The sequence below is a fragment of the Heptranchias perlo genome, unplaced genomic scaffold (genome assembly GCF_035084215.1).
Source record: "Heptranchias perlo isolate sHepPer1 unplaced genomic scaffold, sHepPer1.hap1 HAP1_SCAFFOLD_193, whole genome shotgun sequence".
NCBI lineage: Eukaryota > Metazoa > Chordata > Chondrichthyes > Hexanchiformes > Hexanchidae > Heptranchias > Heptranchias perlo.
In genome coordinates this window covers 17,408-36,534 of record NW_027139198.1, presented here as the reverse complement: position 1 = coordinate 36,534, position 19,127 = coordinate 17,408, and the positions used below count along the sequence as shown (strand labels likewise).

The window sequence follows — 19,127 nt, the reverse complement described above, 5'->3', positions numbered from 1 at the left end:
AGTGTACAGCTGTGCTATCTGATGTAAGGACCAGGTAGTGTACAGCTGTGCTATCTGATGTAAGGATCAGGTAAGTGTACAGCTGTGCTATCTGATGCAAGGACCAGGTAGCTGTACACCTGTGCTATCTGATGCAAGGACCAGGTAGCTGTACAGCTGTGCTATCTGATGCAAGGACCAGGTAGCTGTACAGCTGTGCTATCTGATGCAAGGACCAGGTAGCTGTACAGCTGTGCTATCTGATGTAAGGACCAGGTAGTGTAGAGCTGTGCTATCTGATGCAAGGATCAGGTAGCTGTACAGCTGTGCTATCTGATGCAAGGACCAGGTAGCTGTACAGCTGTGCTATCTGATGCAAGGACCAGGTAGCTGTACAGCTGTGCTATCTGATGCAAGGACCAGGTAGCTGTACAGCTGTGCTATCTGATGTAAGGACCAGGTAGTGTAGAGCTGTGCTATCTGATGTAAGGACCAGGTAGTGTAGAGCTGTGCTATCTGATGTAAGGATCAGGTAGGTGTACAGCTGTGCTATCTGATGTAAGGACCAGGTAGGTGTACAGCTGTGCTATCTGATGTAAGGACCAGGTAGGTGTGCAGCTGTGCTATCTGATGTAAGGATCAGGTAGGTGTCGAGCTGTGCTATCTGATGCAAGGATCAGGTAGGTGTACAGCTGTGCTATCTGATGTAAGGATCAGGTAGCTGTACAGCTGTGCTATCTGATGTAAGGATCAGGTAGTGTACAGCTGTGCTATCTGATGTAAGGACCAGGTAGGTGTACAGCTGTGCTATCTGATGTAAGGACCAGGTAGGTGTACAGCTGTGCTATCTGATGTAAGGACCAGGTAGGTGTGCAGCTGTGCTATCTGATGTAAGGACCAGGTAGGTGTACAGCTGTGCTATCTGATGCAAGGACCAGGTAGCTGTACAGCTGTGCTATCTGATGTAAGGACCTGGTAGGTGTGCAGCTGTGCTATCTGATGTAAGGACCAGGTAGCTGTACAGCTGTGCTATCTGATGTAAGGATCAGGTAGCTGTACAGCTGTGCTATCTAATGTAAGGATCAGGTAGCTGTACAGCTGTGCTATCTAATGTAAGGACCAGGTAGCTGTACAGCTGTGCTATCTGATGCAAGGACCAGGTAGCTGTACAGCTGTGCTATCTGATGCAAGGACCAGGTAGCTGTACAGCTGTGCTATCTGATGCAAGGACCAGGTAGCTGTACAGCTGTGCTATCTGATGTAAGGACCAGGTAGTGTAGAGCTGTGCTATCTGATGCAAGGATCAGGTAGCTGTACAGCTGTGCTATCTGATGCAAGGACCAGGTAGCTGTACAGCTGTGCTATCTGATGCAAGGACCAGGTAGCTGTACAGCTGTGCTATCTGATGCAAGGACCAGGTAGCTGTACAGCTGTGCTATCTGATGTAAGGACCAGGTAGTGTAGAGCTGTGCTATCTGATGCAAGGATCAGGTAGTGTAGAGCTGTGCTATCTGATGCAATGATCAGGTAGTGTACAGCTGTGCTATCTGATGTAAGGATCAGGTAGGTGTACAGCTGTGCTATCTGATGCAATGATCAGGTAGGTGTACAGCTGTGCTATCTGATGTAAGGACCAGGTAGGTGTGCAGCTGTGCTATCTGATGCAAGGACCAGGTAGTGTACAGCTGTGCTATCTGATGCAAGGACCAGGTAGGTGTACAGCTGTGCTATCTGATGTAAGGATCAGGTAGGTGTACAGCTGTGCTATCTGATGCAAGAACCAGGTAGGTGTACAGCTGTGCTATCTGATGTAAGGATCAGGTAGATGTACAGCTGTGCTATCTGATGCAATGATCAGGTAGGTGTACAGCTGTGCTATCTGATGTAAGGACCAGGTAGGTGTGCAGCTGTGCTATCTGATGCAAGGACCAGGTAGTGTACAGCTGTGCTATCTGATGCAAGGACCAGGTAGGTGTACAGCTGTGCTATCTGATGTAAGGATCAGGTAGGTGTACAGCTGTGCTATCTGATGCAAAGTTCAGGTAGGTGTACAGCTGTGCTATCTGATGCAAGGACCATGTAGGTGTACAGCTGTGCTATCTGATGTAAGGATCAGGTAGTGTAGAGCTGTGCTATCTGATGCAATGATCAGGTAGTGTAGAGCTGTGCTATCTGATGCAATGATCAGGTAGTGTACAGCTGTGCTATCTGATGCAAGGACCAGGTAGTGTACAGCTGTGCTATCTGATGTAAGGATCAGGTAGCTGTACAGCTGTGCTATCTGATGTAAGGATCAGGTAGTGTACAGCTGTGCTATCTGATGTAAGGACCAGGTAGGTGTACAGCTGTGCTATCTGATGTAAGGACCAGGTAGGTGTACAGCTGTGCTATCTGATGTAAGGACCAGGTAGGTGTGCAGCTGTGCTATCTGATGTAAGGACCAGGTAGGTGCACAGCTGTGCTATCTGATGCAAGGACCAGGTAGCTGTACAGCTGTGCTATCTGATGTAAGGACCTGGTAGGTGTGCAGCTGTGCTATCTGATGTAAGGACCAGGTAGCTGTACAGCTGTGCTATCTGATGTAAGGATCAGGTAGCTGTACAGCTGTGCTATCTGATGTAAGGATCAGGTAAGTGTACAGCTGTGCTATCTGATGTAAGGATCAGGTAAGTGTACAGCTGTGCTATCTGATGTAAGGACCATGTAGTGTACAGCTGTGCTATCTGATGTAAGGATCAGGTAAGTGTACAGCTGTGCTATCTAATGCAAGGACCAGGTAGCTGTACAGCTGTGCTATCTGATGCAAGGACCAGGTAGCTGTACAGCTGTGCTATCTGATGCAAGGACCAGGTAGCTGTACAGCTGTGCTATCTGATGCAAGGACCAGGTAGCTGTACAGCTGTGCTATCTGATGTAAGGACCAGGTAGTGTAGATCTGTGCTATCTGATGCAAGGATCAGGTAGCTGTACAGCTGTGCTATCTGATGCAAGGACCAGGTAGCTGTACAGCTGTGCTATCTGATGCAAGGACCAGGTAGCTGTACAGCTGTGCTATCTGATGCAAGGACCAGGTAGCTGTACAGCTGTGCTATCTGATGTAAGGACCAGGTAGTGTAGAGCTGTGCTATCTGATGCAAGGATCAGGTAGTGTAGAGCTGTGCTATCTGATGTAAGGACCAGGTAGGTGTACAGCTGTGCTATCTGATGTAAGGACCAGGTAGGTGTACAGCTGTGCTATCTGATGTAAGGACCAGGTAGGTGTACAGCTGTGCTATCTGATGTAAGGACCAGGTAGTGTAGAGCTGTGCTATCTGATGTAAGGACCAGGTAGGTGTACAGCTGTGCTATCTGATGTAAGGACCAGGTAGTGTAGAGCTGTGCTATCTGATGTAAGGATCAGGTAGGTGTCGAGCTGTGCTATCTGATGCAAGGATCAGGTAGGTGTACAGCTGTGCTATCTGATGGAAGGATCAGGTAGTGTCGAGCTGTGCTATCTGATGGAAGGACCAGGTAGTGTAGAGCTGTGCTATCTGATGCAAGGACCAGGTAGTGTAGAGCTGTGCTATCTGATGGAAGGACCAGGTAGGTGTATCGCTGTGCTATCTGATGGAAGGACCAGGTAGTGTAGAGCTGTGCTATCTGATGGAAGGACCAGGTAGTGTCGAGCTGTGCTATCTGATGGAAGGACCAGGTAGTGTAGAGCTGTGCTATCTGATGGAAGGACCAGGTAGTGTAGAGCTGTGCTATCTGATGCCAGGTTCCGGTAGCATACAGTTCGCAGATGCAGAGAATGTGATGGTCAGCTATGGCCTTCTTCTTGGCTGCTTCTTCTTGTAGCCATGCTGCAGGGCTGGCCCATGTGATTGGTACTGTGGAATGACTACAAAGGTAACTCTCCTCACGAGGACCTCACACAGCATCACCTCTGCTCAGGCAGCTGTCAGACAGGGGTTTGGATACTCTGTCACTTGCCTGCAGACTCACGATTGCATCTCGGATTCCCTTTCCTTGTAACCTTCCTTTTCTTAATCCCCTGCCCCTTCAGCCTTGGCAATGGCTGCTGATGGGTTGAAATACCTCTTCAGGCTCTCCAAAAGCTTTCTGAATTTTTGTCCCTCTATTGTAATGTTTCGCTTTAATTGCGCCCATCCCCTTAAATTTGACAAGTGTGTAATTATTTGAATTACATTTTACTGAAAAATTCCTGACCTGCCACAGCAAGGTATCTCAAATTAGAGTGGTCCACACACTTTAAATGGTCTAATCCAGAGGTAGCTCCCTCACCTCTGTGGCAGTGGGTTCAACACCCACTTGACAATCAGCACATGGTTGACACTTCAGTGCTGCAGTGTGGGAGTGCTGTATTGCCGTGTTTTGGATCAGATGATAAGCAAGTACCTATCTGCCAGTTCATGGCACTATTTGACAAAGAGCAGGAAACATGTCCTGGACAGCATTTATCTCTCAACCAACACCACCAAAAACAGCTTAACTGGTCACTTATCTCATTGCTGTCTGTGGGACCTTGCTGTGTGCAAACTGGCTGCCACATCTGTCTATGAAACAATAGAGACTACACTTCTAAAGCAGTTCATTGGCTGTAAAATGCTTTGGGATGTCGTGAAGATGTGAAAGCTGCTATATAAATGCAAGTTCTTTCTTTCATACTAGCCCTTTGGATATAACAATGGGCCTATGTTCTGATGGAATCAAATTTGCAGTGTTGTCAGTTCTGGTGTTACCTGTTTTGTAGGGTAACTTCTTGACTTCATCATTGACTATTATCATGTCCTGCCTTGAAATTTCGATATTTAACTGAAAACAAATGAAAGCAGAATAACTCAATGAACGTAAGTAGCACAGTTTAAAGTGAAGCAACTAAATGTTGTTAAAATGAGAAAGTACAGTGAGCCAAGGAGATAAAGGGACATTCTTGTCAATTCATCAAAATCTATCTGACTGACCGATGCTACTCCAACCAATGTAGGTGCCATCCGGAAAATGGCTTGATTTGGTAGATGTTTGATACTGCCATTGCAAAGTTGGGTAATCCATTGTAAAAAATGAGCATGGAATGCTTTCCCACAAGGAGTAGCTGAGGATAGAAACCATTGCAGCTTTTAAGGGAAGGCTAGATAAATATTTGAATCAGAAGAAGATACAGGGCTTTAGGGAGAGAGCTGAATCTGTCCAGACCTATAATCTCAGCCCGTACAAACTGAGTATGGCTTCTTTTTCCTGTCAGGGTATAGAAATCTTCCTAATCGCCCTCACCCTCCATTTGGATCCCATTGGACTACTGACATCCAATGGCAAGTGACTTGCTCCTGAGTCTCCAGCAACGTTCATGCCGTGAGACATGCAGCAGTGACCCAGTGATTTCTCCCTTTGATTTTCCCTGTCCAGCTATGTGGGAGTTGCACATGGTTTGATACCTTCCTACAGTAGTGCATGGAACTGGGGCCTCAGTGGGAGATTGAACCTCTCCATTGCATGGTGCTGCTCCACTCTAACACATACACTTGAGCTCTGCAGGAAGCCCAACTAACGGCTCACTCGTCGTGGGTTCAGTTCTTACCTTATCATTGGTGTAGGTTATGGCTGTCAAGCAGGTTTCAGAGCGTTTTTTACCGCACTGCTGAAAGACCGCTGTTATATATCCATTTTCAGGAATCTTTGGACTCTGCATAATATAGATGTTAAAGAACCAACAATACAATATGTTATTTATTTCATATCGAAGGGGAATACCTTCTCACTATGAGCTTTTACGAAAGCACATTATGAAGCACAGGAATGACTCCTGGGTTTTACTGAATGTGAGATGTGGACAATCAGTTATAGAGCCAGGTCCTGCTGACCATTGGAACCAAATGACCGTTTCTCACACAGGCACCATGGTTACACATTGAATTTTGGCTCAGTTCAATTTGTTTCAGTTGGTGGCACTCTCACTTTGGAATCTTAAGATCACGGGCTCAAGTTCCGCACCAGGACTTGAGAATTGAGCCTGGACTCATTCCAGTGCAGTACTTTGGATGAGATATAAAATCAAGATAGCATTTGTTTCCTTGTGTGAATGTTAAAGGTCCTGTGGTAGTATTCAAAGAAGAACAGGGAGTTCTCCCAGTGCCCTGGCCGACATTCCTCCCTCCAGAAAATACTAGGAGGTGAACTGGTTATTTTCCTCATTGTTGTCCGTGAGATGTTGCTGGTGCAGAATGGCTACCACATCTGGCTACATAATAACAATCACTGCACTCTGAAAAATAAATAACTCATTATGTGAAGTGCTCTCAGATTGAATATCACTGTTAATTTGCCAGTGACTTTCAATCTAACTTTGCGAAGTCACTTGGCAACTTTGAACTCTACTTTGCTATACTGCAAAAACAAGTATCCCAGCTACGGCCGAGATACTGAGTTAGCTTCAACTACATTTATACTCCGTCAGTTTAATACCCTCTAACTAAATAAGTGTCAATTGTAACCTCAGTGCCTAATACAAGTGCTGATTAGTTGTGTTAACTTGGATGTTGAATAAAGCAGAGATACTTTATACTTCTGTGGCTGGCTTCATCTTTAAGGGGTCTGGCAAGGTGTTAACTCCATGCCCTCAGGTTGTACTGTAATTCTATGTGATTGGCCACGAGTGTATTGTGGGCTGGGTATATAAGGTGGTTCGGGGGTGAGCTAAATTGGTTATCTTTACTACCACCTGTGTCCAAGGATTGTCATCTGGAAAAGGATTTATTTTTCAGGTTGAACATCTGAAGTTCTGAGAGTGTATTCTGAATGCACAGGCTGCTTTCCTCCATCACACTGAGCACTATCCCTTTAGATCAGTTTGCAGTATCTCTGCTATTTTACACTGTTTTAACCCTGTTACCCTAGATCACATGCTCCCCAGCCCCTCTCGATTTTTCTCTTGAATATTCAGGAGGAAAAATTAATGTGGCAAGAATAATTATGGACTTAAAAAACCTTTAAAACTAAGCACTGACCGGCATTGGAACTCTGGGGAGCCTCACCTACCTGCTGTACATATAACAGGCACAATGCCCATGTTTGCCATTTGTTAATTTTAATGGATGGACAGTCATGTGATTCCCCAATGTGAGCTGGAGGATTGGTGAGGCTCCCTAAAAGTATCATATCTCCACTATAGTTACTGGGAAGCCCCTTTCCATGGCCCATAATGAGATGAGGCCTGTCAGGGGGTGGAATGGATTCAACACTTTGTAACAGCCCCCGAACAAGCAAATCATCCTACAGTCTTAAGTTAACAGGTGTTAACCAGTGGGAGAAGTGCTCAGATTTTTAATGCCCCTTAAATGACTGCTGTCCACATCAATCGTCAAAGCCAGCAGATAATTACAAAGAGTTTTACTGTTCTCAGATGTACTGTTCAGTTCTCCTTCTTGGTTCAAAATTCCTAGGAATGCAACAGAAGGACTTCCTTTGGCCCAGCTGCAAGATCCCAGTCCCCAGTAATGGTCTGTCCCTCCAGGTTCCATTAATGGGCTAGGCTGGCTTGTCAAAAGGCCTTATGAAAGGGATTTGCAGCAAAAAAAGGGAATCGGCTGCAGGGGGAAGGTACTGGCCCACAGCGACCTGTCACTGAGTACCTCACAGCACGCTCATACCCCTCGTGGGAGCGCGTGGATTAAGCAGTTAGTGTTGAGTAAGCCTTGCGTGCAGCAATGGATATGGACGTCTGCAATAGGTGACCAGTATGATACAAGCTGCACTGTGTAGATCCTTCCATCGTGCTGCTGAATAAACTCTGAGGGACGACAGCTGCTCGAAGTCATTACCTGAAGGTATAAGAACACATGCTCATATATGCAGGAAGCAGTGCCCACTATGGGTTGGACAGGCAAAGAGCTGCTGCTAAAACTCCGCACGTCCAACTGGAGAAACTGCCATTTGATGAGGTGTGGTGCATGTCCACGTGTGGTCAGGGGGAGGGTGCCAACGCCCTCGTCCATTTTATGCTGCTCACCTCGACACTCATGAGGAGCTCTGGGACTTGCTGTATTAGTCAGTTATCTCACCACCAATTACTGATTATTTCCCTTGTAGCAGGTGGGGGCGGGGGAGTAGGGGGGAGACACCAGGGTCTATATAGGGCAGAGGGTAACATGTCTGTTGATGGAAGTTTGGAATTGGCAGACTCAGTAATCTGATCCCTGAATCAGGCAGGCCTATCGCACTCCAGGGCAGTGCTAATGACTGACAAGCCAGCCTAGTCCATGAATGGAATCTGGAGGGACAGACCGTTACTGGGGATTGGGATTTTACTCACTCCGCTCCAGATAACCTTCCACACCATAAACCGAAATGGCAGGACGGTCCCAGCTGGACAGGCAGCTGTAGGTTTACCACTGATCTGCTCTGATAATCTGCAGTTTGATTTGATTAAACTCCTGCTCACACTTGCGCATTCCTAAGCCTTGGCCCTGCCAACCTGCACCTAAGCTCTCCGGACTTAATTAACTGGAATGTGTCCTTACAGGAAGAATGAGTGCATATAAGGTTTCAGAGGGTGAAGAAAAGCACGGCTACTCTTGTACAGACACCAGTTATGGAGGAGGACTGCAAGAACCCTGCCTGTGCTCATCAGTGGGGGAGAGGTGGGAGGAACCTCAGTGAACAAAGGTCAAGGAAAAGGAGGCGAGGGATCCAACTTTTTAATGAACTTTTAACAGAACAATTGTCATCCCACAGGAACTGTTCAGCAGACAGTGATCTTACTTTGACCAGCAGGTACTTGCAGACCCCATGGAATCTGTATCTCTTTAAATCAAACGAAGTGACAAATGATCCCCCTTCAACTGCACAGCTCCCCGTACATGGCTCACTGGTGCAGTTCCACCGGCCGACAGAACACACGCTGTGGAAAGAACAGAATTAACTGCACAAAATTCACACCAGACATTAGTGATCAGACGGAAAGTGATTCTATTCATCTCGTTTGTATTGATGTACAAAGGCGTACAATCGGCTGAGACTATGGAAAAGGCAGTTTCATAAAATCACATATTTAAGGGGTACGTTTATAAAATGACGCTCTTGGTTGCGAAGCTTTGCTGTTGGGAGCGCACACTGGGAGTTGAAGCACAATGATTGCTATCATTTTCTATCCATTATATTTCTAATGAACAGAAAATCATGGTGGCATATGCTTGAATCTCCGACATACTGGCTGGCAAGGCCGAAAGAAAGGAGTGTGATTTTGTAAAATTACCCCTCCAGTGATCCACTGGTTGCATTATGGCCATGTACTGAGTGTCCAGTTGGGTTAAAATGGAAACCAGCGTTGATGTCACAGGCTGCCTGTAAAGGGGAGTTTTCTTCTTGAAAATGTATTTGGCAAACACTGGATGTGGGGGAGATAGAAGGCCTGAAAAGGCCATGTGTCATCTTTGTCACAATGACCCAATATACACCATTGCTTTGTGCCATTACAAAAAAAAATAATAAAAAGTTTGTCAAATGCTTTCTTGTCAAGATGTAGGCAGCAAGATGGCACATGCTCACTGTTGGGTTTCGAAACTCCACTGTAACTGGGAGGTGGGTTTGCTCCAATGAAATGCTTCACGTCTTCTCCCAACGACAGGCCAAAATCTGACCAAAAGGTTCCAGAATTCTAACAACTCAAGAACAACCCTGACGTGAAAATAGATAGGTTTTGAAGTTGTAGATATTCTCACAGTTTCTTCACTTGTATTGGAAGAGAAAAAGGACATGGGAGCCTGAGGGGGAAATCCAAAATATTTAAGGGATAGAGTTGGTGGTACATTTATAAAGGGAGGGGGGAGGGGTTATGGGGCATGCTCCCCCGGGAAATTTTGTTTTTTTTTTAATATTAAAAGTGATGTTTTCTGGTTTATTTTGAGGACTTTTATGCTTCACAATTATTAGATATTTCACTTTTATGAAAGAAAAATAAAGTGACTTTGGATTTTCAACAGACCAACCCCAGACCATCACTTACCCAAAACTTACCTCAACAGTCACTCTCCCACAACAAACATCCCACTGACATTATTCACAAAGACACACGAACCTCTCTCCAAACGTAGCTCACGGACACTCTGCATTCCTTCCAAATCCCACCTATTTCAAAAAAACATTCTCTACTCCAACCCCCCCCCCCGAGTACACAGAGGCATTCTTCTCCTTGTCCCTCAACAAATCATCCTGGCAGCCGGCTCCGCCTTCAAACAAGTTCATCTGATGCTTTCCCCCCTCCCAGAATATATTGGCACTCAAAACCGCCTCCAAATCCCCAACAGTTCAAGTTAACAATCTCTCCTAACTTCCTCTCAGATCAAGCTGGCACTCTCTCCTAACACCATCTCAGATCAAGCTGGCACTCTCTCCTAACACCATCTCAGATCACACTGGCACTCTCTCCTAACACCATCTCAGATCACACTGGCACTCTCTCCTAACTCCATCTCAGATCACGCTGGCACTCTCTCCTAACTCCATCTCAGATCACGCTGGCACTCTCTCCTAACACCATCTCAGATCACACTGGCACTCTCTCCTAACTCCATCTCAGATCACACTGGCACTCTCTCCTAACTCCATCTCAGATCACACTGGCACTCTCCTAACACCATCTCAGATCACACTGGCACTCTCTCCTAACTCCATCTCAGATCACACTGGCACTCTCTCCTAACTCCATCTCAGATCACACTGGCACTCTCTCCTAACACCATCTCAGATCACACTGGCACTCTCTCCTAACTCCATCTCAGATCACACTGGCACTCTCTCCTAACTCCATCTCAGATCACACTGGCACTCTCTCCTAACTCCATCTCAGATCACACTGGCACTCTCTCCTAACTCCATCTCAAATTACACTGGCACTCTCTCCTAACTCCATCTCAGATCACGCTGGCACTCTCTCCTAACTCCATCACTTATCACGCTGGCACTCTCTCCTAACTCCATCTCAGATCACACTGGCACTCTCTCCTAACTCCATCTCAGATCACACTGGCACTCTCTCCTAACTCCATCTCAGATCACGCTGGCACTCTCTCCTAACTCCATCTCAGATCATGCAGGCACTCTCCTAACTCCATCTCAAATCACACTGGCACTCTCTCCTATCTCCATCTCAGATCACACTGGCACTCTCTCCTAACTCCATCTCAGATCACACTGGCACTCTCTCCTAACTCCATCACTTATCACGCTGGCACTCTCTCCTAACTCCATCTCAGATCACACTGGCACTCTCTCCTAACTCCATCTCAGATCACACTGGCACTCTCTCCTAACTCCATCTCAGATCATGCAGGCACTCTCCTAACTCCATCTCAAATCACACTGGCACTCTCTCCTAACTCCATCTCAAATCACACTGGCACTCTCTCCTAACTCCATCTCAGATCACGCTGGCACTGTCTACTAACTCCATCTCAGATCACGCTGGCACCCTCTCCTAACTCCATCTCAGATCATGCAGGCACTCTCCTAACTCCATCTCAAATCACACTGGCACTCTCTCCTAACTCCATCTCAAATCACACTGGCACTCTCTCCTAACTCCATCTCAGATCATGCTGGCACTGTCTACTAACTCCATCTCAGATCACGCTGGCACTCTCTCCTAACTCCATCTCAGATCATGCAGGCACTCTCCTAACTCCATCTCAAATCACACTGGCACTCTCTCCTAACTCCATCTCAGATCACACTGGCATTCTCTCCTAACTCCATCTCAGATCACACTGGCACTCTCTCCTAACTCCATCTCAGATCATGCAGGCACTCTCTCCTAACTCCATCTCAGATCACACTGGCACTCTCTCCTAACTCCATCTCAAATCACACTGGCACTCTCTCCTAACTCCATCTCAGATCACGCTGGCACTCTCTCCTAACTCCATCTCAGATCACACTGGCATTCTCTCCTAACTCCATCTCAGATCACACTGGCACTCTCTCCTAACTCCATCTCAGATCATGCAGGCACTCTCTCCTAACTCCATCTCAAATCACACTGGCACTCTCTCCTAACTCTATCTCAGATCACACTGGCACTCTCTCCTAACTCCATCTCAGATCATGCAGGCACTCTCCTAACTCCATCTCAAATCACACTGGCACTCTCTCCTAACTCCATCTCAGATCACACTGGCACTCTCTCCTAACTCCATCTCAGATCACACTGGCACTCTCTCCTAACTCTATCTCAGATCACACTGGCACTCTCTCCTAACTCCATCTCAGATCACACTGCCACTCTCTCCTAACTCTATCTCAGATCACACTGGCACTCTCTCCTAACTCCATCTCAGATCACGCTGGCACTCTCTCCTAACTCCATCTCAGATCACACTGGCATTCTCTCCTAACTCCATCTCAGATCACACTGGCACTCTCTCCTAACTCCATCTCAGATCATGCAGGCACTCTCTCCTAACTCCATCTCAAATCACACTGGCACTCTCTCCTAACTCTATCTCAGATCACACTGGCACTCTCTCCTAACTCCATCTCAGATCATGCAGGCACTCTCCTAACTCCATCTCAAATCACACTGGCACTCTCTCCTAACTCCATCTCAGATCACACTGGCACTCTCTCCTAACTCCATCTCAGATCACACTGGCACTCTCTCCTAACTCCATCTCAGATCATGCAGGCACTCTCCTAACTCCATCTCAAATCACACTGGCACTCTCTCCTAACTCCATCTCAGATCACACTGCCACTCTCTCCTAACTCCATCTCAAATCACACTGGCACTCTCTCCTAACTCCATCTCAGATCACACATGCACTCTCTCCTAACTCCATCTCAAATCACACTGGCACTGTCTACTAACTCCATCTCAGATCACACTGGCACTCTCTCCTAACTCCATCTCAGATCACACTGGCACTCTCTCCTAACTCCATCTCAGATCATGCTGGCATGTCGACTAACTACATCTCAGATCACACTGGCACTCTCTCCTAACTCCATCTCAGATCACACTGGCACTCTCTCCTAACTCCATCTCAGATCACGCTGGCACTCTCTCCTAACTCCATCTCAGATCACACTGGCACTCTCTCCTAACTCCATCTCAGATCACACTGGCACTCTCTCCTAACTCCATCTCAGATCACACTGGCACTCTCTCCTAACTCCATCTCAGATCACACTGGCACTCTCTCCTAACTCCATCTCAGATCACACTGGCACCCTCTCCTAGCTCCATCTCAGATCATGCTGGCATGTCGACTATCTACATCTCAGATCAAGCTGGCACTCTCTCCTAACTACATCTCAGATCAAGCTGGCACTCTCTCCTAACTCCGTCAGCCAAAGTACTGTTCCGCAGCTTCACCCTCCCCACCACACCCTGCCGAAAGCACCGCACTGAGCTTCAGTCCCCTTCATTCCCGTCCATTACCCCTTCGCTCGATTACTGTGTTGGGGAGCGGTGTGTGCCACGAGGACAGTATGTAATGCTGCAGGGCAGAGAAATGAGTCGCATAACAGGGGAGCGGAGGAATTACAAACAAACTGAACAAACTTTCAGAGGCAGGATACAGCCCCTGTCCCTCGTGTGAAAAGCCAAGCTTGTTTTACCAGGATTTGCACAGAGCGTTCACTTTCTCTCCTGACGGATGAATTTTCCCATTCAAAACACAAGGACACTGTTGCTGTTTTACACAGAAATCGCCAATGAAGATTTTTGAATGATCAGTTTCTGCGGTAAATGAAAACAGTTGTTACTTTTCGTGTCACACACCTCTTAAAACTTGTCAAATGGGTCTCTGTCCTATTGTCCGACACAGTAGGGGCGATTTTCCTCATTGCAGCATAGTGAATGCTCAGTTTGCAGGTGCTGCAGAGAGGAAAAGGGGGGGGCAGAGTCCCGCTCCATCAGGTCTCTACCCCACACCAATGCTCGGAGATTACTGGGGGGGTTCCCGAAAGGGCATACATGGGCCTGGGCCTGGGCTTGGGCCTGTCATAGGTACAGGTCCAGCATTCCAACTGAAATGAGGTGGGAAGGGTTGTTCCCTTCCCTCCAACTTCAACTTCCTCTTCTCCCACCTGTGGGGTGTCCAAGTGCATCACTGGGGGTGGTGCCTGCACTGCAACCCTCTTCAGACCCTGCTCCTGAGCAGCAACCAGGGAGCCTCAAGGAATCTGGAGTCCGCAGCTGTGCTGGGGGCAGGCAGTGCAAGGATGCACCAGGGGCTATTCTGATGAACTGGGACGGCAAAGTCGGGCAGTCTGAGGTCTTCAGAAGTGCAGCACACTTAGGGGGCACTGCGCCCGTTTGGTGTCTTGGCACAGCATGGGGTCGGGGGAGTGTTTGGGAGAAAAAAAAACTGGCCCCGTTAATCATTGTATACCAACTTTTCATTACAACACTTCATACTCATCCAAAATGCTTTTGCTACCGTATCATTTATTGATCGCTGGTGTTTCTAATTTTCTGTCTTCACACAGTACCAGTATTGCCCCTTTGTACAAGGCCCTTCCTTTGTTCACATACGTCCATTCTGACCTGATAGTGAAATGCTGGCCTCATAAATCCGGCCGTCTCCATTCATGAGTTGTTCCAGTACTTTAGCACATGAGGCCCTTGGCCCTCAACAGCTACATTTTACCCATGGGTAGTGCCAGGCTCAGCAGTCTGGTTCCGTGTTTCGATGGGTTCATATTCAGCATATTTCTATACGTTTATATTTTCATTACATCACCCCATCAATTTTTGAGCCGATCAAAGTGAAGAAGTTTGGTGCTGGGGACTGGAACATTTTTTCATTTTGGGCCCCAGTGTTAGTGTCAAACACTCCCAGGCAGGTACAGCACAGATTAGATATAGGGTAAAGCGCCCACCACTCTGCCCCATCAGTTTCTGAAGAACATTCCTCAATGCATTAGTTGGACATTTTCATTTCCCAAACCATCCATGGTCTCTCCCTTGGTCTCCTGAAGACAGTGTTGGGGTGTAGGTCCGAGGGAAATGGCAGCCTCTCCAACAACCAGAAGCTCAAAATGTCTGTCACTGAAATCTGAACTGAAAATATGTTTAACCAAAGGCTAATTCCCTGAATTAATGATTTTTCATGTCTATTCTCTGACTTTCTGTTGGAGGCAGTGGACCAAGGGAAGAGGTCATGTGTTTGACCTCACTGGAAACAAGAAAAGAATAACTGAGCTCTGAGACCCAACTTACTGATCAATGTTCAACTTTCCTCACAGCAACCCCACTCCTCACCCTCTCACACAGCATCACCTCCACTCCTAACCCTCTCACACAGCATCACCTCCACTCCTCACCCTCTCACACAGCATCACCTCCACTCCTAACCCTCTCACACAGCATCACCTCCACTCCTCACCCTCTCACACAGCATCACCTCCATTCCTAACCCTCTCACACAGCATCACCTCCACTCCTCACCCTCTCACACAGCATCACCTCCACTCCTAACCCTCTCACACAGCATCACCTCCACTCCTCACCATCTCACACAGCATCACCTCCACTCCTCACCCTCTCACACAGCATCACCTCCACTCCTAACCCTCTCACACAGCATCACCTCCACTCCTCACCATCTCACACAGCATCACCTCCACTCCTAACCCTCTCACACAGCATCACCTCCACTCCTCACCCTCTCACACAGCATCACCTCCACTCCTCACCCTCTCACACAGCATCACCTCCACTCCTCACCATCTCACACAGCATCACCTCCACTCCTCACCCTCTCACACAGCATCACCTCCACTCCTCACCATCTCACACAGCATCACCTCCACTCCTCACCCTCTCACACAGCATCACCTCCACTCCTCACCATCTCACACAGCATCACCTCCACTCCTCACCCTCTCACACAGCATCACCTCCACTCCTAACCCCCTCACACAGCATCACCTCCACTCCTCACCCTCTCACACAGCATCACCTCCACTCCTCACCATCTCACACAGCATCACCTCCACTCCTCACCATCTCACACAGCATCACCTCCACTCCTAACCCTCTCACACAGCATCACCTCCACTCCTCACCATCTCACACAGCATCACCTCCACTCCTCACCCTCTCACACAGCATCACCTCCACTCCTCACCATCTCACACAGCATCACCTCCACTCCTCACCCTCTCACACAGCATCACCTCCACTCCTCACCCTCTCACACAGCATCACCTCCACTCCTAACCATCTCACACAGCATCACCTCCACTCCTCACCATCTCACACAGCATCACCTCCACTCCTCACCATCTCACACAGCATCACCTCCACTCCTAACCATCTCACACAGCATCACCTCCACTCCTCACCATCTCACACAGCATCACCTCCACTCCTCACCATCTCACACAGCATCACCTCCACTCCTAACCATCTCACACAGCATCACCTCCACTCCTCACCATCTCACACAGCATCACCTCCACTCCTCACCATCTCACACAGCATCACCTCCACTCCTCACCCTCTCACACAGCATCACCTCCACTCCTAACCATCTCACACAGCATCACCTCCACTCCTCACCATCTCACACAGCATCACCTCCACTCCTCACCATCTCACACAGCATCACCTCCACTCCTAACCATCTCACACAGCATCACCTCCACTCCTAACCCTCTCACACAGCATCACCTCCACTCCTAACCCCCTCACACAGCATCACCTCCACTCCTCACCCTCTCACACAGCATCACCTCCACTCCTCACCCTCTCACACAGCATCACCTCCACTCCTCACCATCTCACACAGCATCACCTCCACTCCTCACCATCTCACACAGCATCACCTCCACTCCTCACCCTCTCACACAGCATCACCTCCACTCCTCACCATCTCACACAGCATCACCTCCACTCCTAACCATCTCACACAGCATCACCTCCACTCCTCACCCTCTCACACAGCATCACCTCCACTCCTCACCCTCTCACACAGCATCACCTCCACTCCTCACCATCTCACACAGCATCACCTCCACTCCTCACCATCTCACACAGCATCACCTCCACTCCTCACCCTCTCACACAGCATCACCTCCACTCCTCACCATCTCACACAGCATCACCTCCACTCCTCACCATCTCACACAGCATCACCTCCACTCCTCACCATCTCACACAGCATCACCTCCACTCCTCACCATCTCACACAGCATCACCTCCACTCCTCACCATCTCACACAGCATCACCTCCACTCCTAACCATCTCACACAGCATCACCTCCACTCCTCACCCTCTCACACAGCATCACCTCCACTCCTCACCCTCTCACACAGCATCACCTCCACTCCTCACCCTCTCACACAGCATCACCTCCACTCCTAACCCTCTCACACAGCATCACCTCCACTCCTAACCCCCTCACACAGCATCACCTCCACTCCTAACCCCCTCACACAGCATCACCTCCACTCCTCACCATCTCACACAGCATCACCTCCACTCCTAACCCTCTCACACAGCATCACCTCCACTCCTCACCCTCTCACACAGCATCACCTCCACTCCTCACCCTCTCACACAGCATCACCTCCACTCCTCACCCTCTCACACAGCATCACCTCCACTCCTCACCCTCTCACACAGCATCACCTCCACTCCTAACCCTCTCACACAGCATCACCTCCACTCCTAACCCTCTCACACAGCATCACCTCCACTCCTCACCATCTCACACAGCATCACCTCCACTCCTCACCCTCTCACACAGCATCACCTCCACTCCTCACCCTCTCACACAGCATCACCTCCACTCCTAACCCTCTCACACAGCATCACCTCCACTCCTAACCCTCTCACACAGCATCACCTCCACTCCTAACCCTCTCACACAGCATCACCTCCACTCCTAACCCTCTCACACAGCATCACCTCCACTCCTAACCCTCTCACACAGCATCACCTCCACTCCTCACCCTCTCACACAGCACGTCCTCCACTCCAAACCATCTCACACAGCATCACCTCCACTCCTCACCCTCTCACACAGCATCACCTCCACTCCTCACCATCTCACACAGCATCACCTCCACTCCTAACCCTCTCAAACAGCATCACCTCCACTCCTCACCCTCTCACACAGCATCACCTCCACTCCTCACCCTCTCACACAGCATCACCTCCACTCCTAACCCCCTCACACAGCATCACCTCCACTCCTAACCCTCTCACACAGCATCACCTCCACTCCTCACCCTCTCACACAGCATCACCTCCACTCCTAACCCTCTCACACAGCATCACCTCCACTCCTCACCCTCTCACACAGCATCACCTCCACTCCTAACCCTCTCACACAGCATCACCTCCACTCCTCACCCTCTCACACAGCATCACCTCCACTCCTAACCCTCTCACACAGCATCACCTCCACTCCTAACCCTCTCACACAGCATCACCTCCACTCCTCACCCTCTCACACAGCATCACCTCCACTCCTAACCCTCTCACACAGCATCACCTCCACTCCTAACCCTCTCACACAGCATCACCTCCACTCCTCACCATCTCACACAGCATCACCTCCACTCCTAACCCTCTCACACAGCATCACCTCCACTCCTAACCCTCTCACACAGCATCACCTCCACTCCTCACCATCTCACACAGCATCACCTCCACTCCTCACCCTCTCACACAGCATCACCTCCACTCCTCACCCTCTCACACAGCATCACCTCCACTCCTAACCCTCTCACACAGCATCACCTCCACTCCTCACCATCTCACACAGCATCACCTCCACTCCTAACCCTCTCACACAGCATCACCTCCACTCCTCACCCTCTCACACAGCATCACCTCCACTCCTCACAATCTCACACAGCATCACCTCCACTCCTCACCCCCTCACACAGCATCACCTCCACTCCTAACCATCTCACACAGCATCACCTCCACTCCTAACCCTCTCACACAGCATCACCTCCACTCCTCACCATCTCACACAGCATCACCTCCACTCCTCACCATCTCACACAGCATCACCTCCACTCCTCACCATCTCACACAGCATCACCTCCACTCCTAACCCTCTCACACAGCATCACCTCCACTCCTAACCCTCTCACACAGCATCACCTCCACTCCTCACCCTCTCACACAGCA

General features: G+C 48.7%; 1 protein-coding gene across 1 annotated transcript in view; it reads right to left on the bottom strand.

Annotated features, from left to right (window-relative positions):
* LOC137309946 (mucin-6-like) overlaps positions 1 to 14,685 on the bottom strand; it is a 316,057-nt gene extending 301,372 nt beyond the window's left edge. The window contains exons 1-5 of the mRNA XM_067977944.1: positions 14,625 to 14,685; positions 13,591 to 13,711; positions 8,737 to 8,875; positions 5,558 to 5,662; positions 4,722 to 4,794 (exon numbers count right to left, since the gene is read on the bottom strand). Coding sequence (XP_067834045.1) covers positions 4,722 to 4,794; positions 5,558 to 5,662; positions 8,737 to 8,875; positions 13,591 to 13,711; positions 14,625 to 14,685 — 499 coding nt within the window. The remainder of the gene's footprint in view (positions 1 to 4,721; positions 4,795 to 5,557; positions 5,663 to 8,736; positions 8,876 to 13,590; positions 13,712 to 14,624) is intronic.
* Between the last annotated feature and the right edge of the window lie 4,442 nt (positions 14,686 to 19,127).